This window comes from Camellia sinensis, chromosome 2, assembly GCF_055761805.1.
Source record: "Camellia sinensis isolate YWXY chromosome 2, ASM5576180v1, whole genome shotgun sequence".
NCBI classification, from domain to species: Eukaryota; Viridiplantae; Streptophyta; class Magnoliopsida; order Ericales; family Theaceae; genus Camellia; species Camellia sinensis.
In genome coordinates, this window is record NC_138962.1 from 150,211,518 (window position 1) to 150,218,476 (window position 6,959).

A 6,959-nucleotide genomic window follows, 5' to 3' on the forward strand; every position below is an offset into this window, starting at 1 on the left:
AAGAGAGAGAGATCAAATTGAGAGAGCCAACACAAATGCTCCAATTAGGGGTAAAACCCCCAAGGGCTAGAGAGAAACGAAACTCTACTCCAATCACAATGTATATTCTTTTAATCAAAATCCAAGTACAATGGAATATTACATCATCTATTTATAGACTACAACTAATAGACTATTTTACTTAACCTATTTATTCTACTACATTAGAGAGAGAGGTGCAGGGTGAGTGATGCAAAGATACTATTGATTTACTTTTAGGGACAAACTTGTGTTATGAACCTGCACGGGTAACTCAATGGTTGAGCATAGAATGAATTGTAAATGCAGACATTCTAAATTCGACTCTCATTAGCAGCAAAATTTGAGCTTAATTGATAATACACTTTCTACATATATGCCAACATTAACATTTCTCTTTTATTAAAGGTGAATGTAATGGTTGAGAGAGATGTACACAAGAATAAATCATGCAAGAATCTACAGAAAGAAAACACCCCCCCCCCCCCCCCAAAAAAAAAAAAAAAAAAAAAAAAAAGAAAGCGTTCATTCTTAAAAGACAACAAAAATAAAAAGGATAAATAATAATAAAAACTGGACATTGTGGTATATGTTTGTTTCTTCCTACATCCTAAACCAGCTCCATTAGTAGAGGGTCTCCAGCTGCCATGACTCTTATCAATTTTATGAACTCAGGCTCACTAGAAACATTCCATGGGTGCACAGCTGGTGCTTGAGCAGAATACAATTGTGAAGAGTCACTTGATTGTGCTTGTGTCTCATAAATCATTATATTAAGCACAGGGTCAAAATTTTGTGGTGAATCCATAGCCATGAAGAACATAGGCATTGCAACCTTGTGGTGGAGTTCGAGATTGCCCACTTGATCTACAAGATCAATTAAGTCTGCCACAAAACGCTGAGGAATGTAGAACACCTCAGAACTGCATATGGTGAGGCCTTGCTCACTCGGGCCACTTTCTTTGTAATTAACCTGCAAGTGGACGGGCATTGTGCTCACCAATTTCTTCACCATATCAGCTTGTTTTGAATACCATACCGAGTCATTCCCAGTAATTGGCAGAGTAGTCCAAGACTGCGGAACCTGAAAAAGACAAAACTTGAGAGAGAGAGAGAGAGAGAGGTTTGTGCTAATGACACCAATACTAGAGGCTTAGATTACCTTGTTGGTGATCCAAAGCTTTGATTTGTCTGCTTGCAACAAATTCCAGTAGTTGAGAATGGTATTGTCCTGAAGGAACAGGAATCCTTCCACACTAGTAAACCTGTTAAATATCTTCGGCAAATACCTGCCGGCGATTTCCAGAAGGGTAAAGAGAACAATGAAAAAGATTTTCTCCACGTAAAGTATATATCAATAATTGGTGTAAAATGAATGATCTGAATCGAGAAACACGTATGCAAATTCACATTATTCCATATTGGTTGAAGTTGGTATCAAGCATGAACACAATGTTACATTTTTTACCGCTCCTGTTCTGAAATGTCCATGAAAGAAAGTAATAGCGGTAGCATAATTCAGATAAACCTAGAAAACAGTTTGAAATAGTTTCTACTAACAAAAATGTCCAAGCAATGTTTATGAGTAACATATATTCTATAACTAAGATAAACCCCACTTCAATTCTTTTGGTGTGTTGTAAGTAGTACCTAAATTTTTATAACCTTGAACTTCATAGGGAATATTTTTTGCCGGACAAGGTCCCATGGTTTTGGACCTAGTGGTCGGTTTTTTATGTTACAATATCTTGTGTTCATGTGGTTGAGTGTGTTGCTCTTTAAAAATTGCTCAGAATTATTTGGAATCATTACTATTAACTAATCAAAATTTCAAGATGAGATAATGTGTGCTGGATTTGTATTTCAAAATAAAATAGGTTATAACTTGATAGCAATTTGTGATAATTAATCATCATGTTGCGTTATGTGAACTTGCAAATTCCCCTACTGCTGAAATGAGTTAATTTCTGCACTAAAATTTAATTGAGTTTTGGCTAAGTTTAACTTGAAAAATCAGTATGCAATAGTGATTGGCGAAACACGACTCCCAACAAAAACCCAAATGGAAAAAAAAGAAAAAAAGAAAAAAAAGAAAAGGTGATCTCCTAAAAGAATTTCTAGTTATGATTAGATTGCAACTTTGAGTGTTTTATGAGTAATTGGAGGTCATATGATGTTGGATGCCAGAGGACTGTTCTTTCTCGGTTTTGTCTTTGGTGTGGTTCATAGATGATTGGTAAATGCCAATAGATGTATAACGTGTATCCTGTGGCTTTTTGTACAGTTCAACCCGTTTAAGGCAATTTTTCCCCCTAAAAAAAAGTTTGTTCTGTTCTATCAAAGTCAGCATAATTTGTACATTAATAACATCACATGTATCATCTATTGCTATTCTAAGCCTATTCTGAACTAGACTAGATCTAACACTTATGTTGTGTTTGGTTGGAAGATTTAGAGAGGAATTTGGAAAGGGAAATGGAAAAGGTAGGTGAAATGTGGATAAAACATGCCTATATTTCACCTAGTTTCACACACCTTTTCCCTTTCCCTTTCCCTTTCCAAATCTCTCTCCAAATCTCTCCACCAAACACAGCATTAATGGAAGTTCATTCCAACCATCTAACGCTTGAAGCAAATCCAAATGAAGCCATCTAAGTGGTGCATAAATATTCAATAATATTCCTCAATTTCTCACTCATCTATCTCAACGTCATTGTAGTAACATGAATATTTCAATTCTTCTTAGCTTGAGAATCGGTTTTATAACATGTTAAGTAATTTTATAAGAAACACATATCAAACAAGTGGAATGCACTGCTTAACAATGATTCCCATATCCTTCCCAATCTCAAAGTTCCATTCATGCCCATCAAATTGTGATTTCCAATTTGATAGTTTTGTCACAGGGTTATAAATTTTAAAATAATAGTCAAATTCCATTTTTTTCTCAATCACGAAGTAAATACTTAATAAGTATAGATATTTAATTTTAGGATAAACTACCAATAGATCCTAATAGTTAGATTTAATTTCCATCAAATCCTATTGAAAATAAATCTTGATAAAATTGTTGCTAAAAATAATTTTTTTTGTAATAATTTTTTATCTATGTCGCTAAAAATTGACAATTTGTGACTTTTTTTTATCATGATTTTCATAAATTGTCGCTAAAACTTACAATTAGTGACTTTTTTCATGACAAATTTTTCCCATAAAACCTATTAGACAATAAATCCACTTATTACGACCTACACGTAAGTACCCATTTATTTTATTCATTTCAAAATTTCAATGTCAACAACTAACTTCATAGACGAAAAGCAAATGAGGTTAACAACCTAGGTCTATTGAAGGAATGGAACACAAAGGAAAATAGTTTTAGTTATTTATTTATTTATTTTGCACTGCGGTTGCAAGGATCCTACACTATTGGCAATTGTATTTTAATTATTTTAATGTGCACATATAGAACCAAGGTCCCTTGAAGCATTCTACAGATAAACTTATCTCCACCTTTGTTATTTAACCTAGCAATGCTTCCATTTACATGACTAACAATACATTTTCAAACTTAAAAAAGGTTTTGCTCATTTTATGCTATGTGGACAGGTGATGTTGATGTATCAAGAAAAAAAAAATATAACATTAAAGGGCTATTGATATATTGATGATTTGATAGACAAGCAGCCTGAATTTTACTATGAACTTAGAAAGCAAGAAATGCCACTAAGGAACTGATACTATATTCACAGAGATATCAATTGGAATATTTGTATGTTGGAATAAAGGGAAGTATATCATAACCAACTTACTTGTATACTTGATCCAACTGACTTTGCTCAATTGCTAGGTCTGCATCAGCTTGCATTGATAGAATAATCACGGTTTTAAATACCCGGCCATAAAGCAATCTCCATTCCAAAGCAGTGCGTTCCACAGGCCCACTAACAAACATGATGAGCACAACATTGCCAAAATTCTTCCTCCACCGAATCAGATTCCCAATTTCGTAATTCACTGTTCCTGATTCTTCTACCCCAAGATGCACAGATGGTAGCTTTTGAGGAATGAATTCTCTTCGATCACTATCAACAATCATTGCCCTTTGCTTATCCAACTCTTTCGCCATTAAACTTGGCTGCAAGTACCCAACAGAAATCAAATCCTGAAGCCAAGCAGCTGTGAATTTCACATCCTTCTCAGTCCAAAAACCTTCTTTCGCCATTGAATAGCTCAACTCCAATATTCTCTCAGACAACATGTGCTTATCAGACTTCCATGAAACCAAAAAATTAACAAGACGGCCTACATTTACATGGAGATCTTTCTCTTCTGAAAATGGGTATGTTTCTGTTTTATCATGTCTATGAATGGTTGGAGGACAAACCATAACAAACCCTCCAATTTCCCACAAAAGCCTCTGTGCCCAGTAACCTCTCAGTACATCAGAAGCCATAGTACTAACAGAAACAGGAAGCATCAAAGCCCAAAATGCATTATAATGAAACATTGAATTGAAAGAATTCATTGGCACCATTATACCTCTAGGCAAAGCAACTTTTGGGGCATGCTCATCAAACCTTATATCAAATGGTTCTGCACCTGACTTTCGGGTGGAATAGAAAACCGAATCTACATCGGGTAAGCCATTGGATATACCTTGCTGTATATATTGCATTCCACCATTGACTTCAGTGTAAAATTCTTCATGCCCAACTTCACCTACATTCTCCAACGGCAAACCTCTAGGCCAAACTGACCTTTGCCCAAAATGAATATACGGATTCACAACGGTCCGATTCAAGTTCAAATGACTATATTGCAAAACTCTCTGATGTTTTGCAACTACACCTTCCAAATCCAAATCAAAATGCTTCCCAAGATCCCCACCAATCACTTCCCCGCGATCTTCGGCATCAAAGATCCTCTTGGCACCGTGTTGAATCGCGAAAAGATACCCAACACTCTTCCTAACATAGGAATTATAAGGCAGGTAATCCACAACTCTGAAACCCAGATCAGCTTGTTGTTCAATTGACAAGAAAATTGCACCCTTTAGACTCCAATCCTTGGGAGTCCTCGAATTACCCACTGCAAGAACTTGCCAACCCTTCATTTTAACAAGATTAACAAGTGAATCGGAAGGGTAATGGGACACAGAAATCACAACCCATTGGTCAGAGCGAAAGGAAGAGAAAGGAGAGGAGTTATCTAGAATGGGCGGGATTGAATTGTAGTGAATTTCAGGGAATTCGATCTTTTGGGGTTGTTTTGATTGGCGGGTTGTTGTGAAGCAGAGAAGGGCAGAGGGGTCGCCAGCGTTGCGTAGGAAGAAGAGGGCGGCGACAGTGAGGGCTAGGAGAGAAATGGCGAAGATTTTGGAGAAATTGTCGGATACCCATGTCGAGAAATCAAGGTTTTTGGGGTTGGAGAAGCGATCTGAGATGAGGGTTGGCTTGGATTTGAAGTGGGGTTTTGAGCGTTTTGTGGGTGACTGGTCTTGGACTAACAATGAACCCATGATACATAAAGATCAAAGTTGTTGAATTCAAACCTGTTTCGAACTTTGTATTAGTCTTGAATTTGAGATCTCTCACTCTCAAAACCAAAACCAAAACCAAAACCAAAGCCAAAGCCAAACAGAGACACACACACACACACTCTTTTGTCTATGCGTATTGTCTGTGGAACCAACCAAGAAGCATGTGCTGTGAGTGAGTGAGTGAGTGAGTGTAGTTTGATGCTAATTGGATTTGGCTGCCGACAAAGTTTTTGTTGGCGTTAAGAAATATGCGAAATACTCGCGTATGCGTGTAAAACAACCTGTGCCCAATCGAAGAGGTCAAACCTGACAGGTAACTTGGGATTTCGATGGAGTTTAGGATGAAGTGCCTGTTTGACAGAAATTATTTACAGTTTATTTTAGCTTTCAGCTTAATTTAAGTTATTTTGATGTGTTTGGTTTAACTTATAGCTTATAGCTTATAGCTTTGTAGAAGTCAGAAATCAGCTTATTCTTTGAGTGGGGCAGGAGATGCTTTAAGAATAAGCTGGAAATCAGTTTAAGCTGAAAGTTATAAGCTATAAGCTGTTTAGGCATAAGTTATAAGCACTTTCCCACAGCTCTACCAAACATGGCTGAAGTGTAGTTGTTTTCCTTCCTTTTTACAATTCGTAGCTCTGGTAATTTATTTCCTTTTAATTTTTAATTTTTTTTTAAATTTTTTTACTCAGTTTGTTTAGGATAAAATAAATAGATAAAATAAAATAATCTTATGAATTTGTTTAGCTTGAAAATAGTGAAAAATAGGTTTCGTTTGAGTTAGTTTTATAATCATGATTTGAGTATGAAGTTGTATTTTGAGATATAAGTTTTGAAAAGAAAAAATTTGTTTGGTTATGAATCTTGAAAAGAATTTTGAATTGTATTTTGAGTTTTGAATTTTTCAATTTTGAGTTATATTTTGAAATTTTTAAAATTTATTTTTTTAAAATATCTAAAATATTTCATAATTTTAATTTTTTAGGATAAATATTTTTTATTATAAATATTTGTTTATTAGCGCTATATTTATTACATGTGCGTATATTTTTAAATATTTTAAATATTTAAAAAGAGTTGTAGTTTTTTATTTCAAATATAAAACTTTTATTTTAAATATTTTATTTTATTTTTTAAAAATATTTGTTACTTTTTTTTAAGATATTTAATTTTTTTAATTTAAAAAAATTTTGAATCACCGATATATATCTAAATCATAACAAATTATTTGGCCAATACTTAAAAAGATAACAAAATCTTTTTTTCAAAAAAATAAAAATAATAAAAAAAATTTTCTTCAAAAATAAAAATAAATAATTTTTTGGTGAAATTTTATATATTTTCATAAAAATATAAAATAAAAAATAATTTTAAAGAACAAAATAAAAAAAATGATTTT

The 6,959-nt window shown here is 34.0% G+C and overlaps 1 protein-coding gene across 1 annotated transcript; it reads right to left on the bottom strand.

The window, feature by feature from the left end:
* Window positions 1-393: 393 nt before the first annotated feature.
* On the bottom strand, window positions 394-5,905 carry LOC114296187 (putative glycosyltransferase STELLO1). Its single transcript, XM_028240461.2, has 3 exons — window positions 3,831-5,905; window positions 1,181-1,307; window positions 394-1,102 (listed from the first exon to the last, which is right to left on the bottom strand). The coding sequence occupies exons 1-3, from the start codon at window positions 5,537-5,539 to the stop codon at window positions 629-631; spliced, it is 2,310 nt and encodes a 769-aa protein (XP_028096262.2). The 5' UTR covers window positions 5,540-5,905; the 3' UTR covers window positions 394-628.
* Between the last annotated feature and the right edge of the window lie 1,054 nt (window positions 5,906-6,959).

What these genes read in the sequence shown, in the direction of transcription:
- LOC114296187 (XM_028240461.2), bottom strand. Translation starts at nt 5,539, where the DNA reads ATGGGTTCATTGTTAGTCCAAGACCAGTCACCCACAAAACGCTCAAAA. An exon ending in CAGTTGGATCAAGTATACAA is followed by an intron (nt 1,308 to 3,830) that starts GTAAGTTGGTTA and finishes AATCGCCGGCAG; the next exon opens with GTATTTGCCGAAGATATTTA. An exon ending in AGCTTTGGATCACCAACAAG is followed by an intron (nt 1,103 to 1,180) that starts GTAATCTAAGCC and finishes TGTCTTTTTCAG; the next exon opens with GTTCCGCAGTCTTGGACTAC.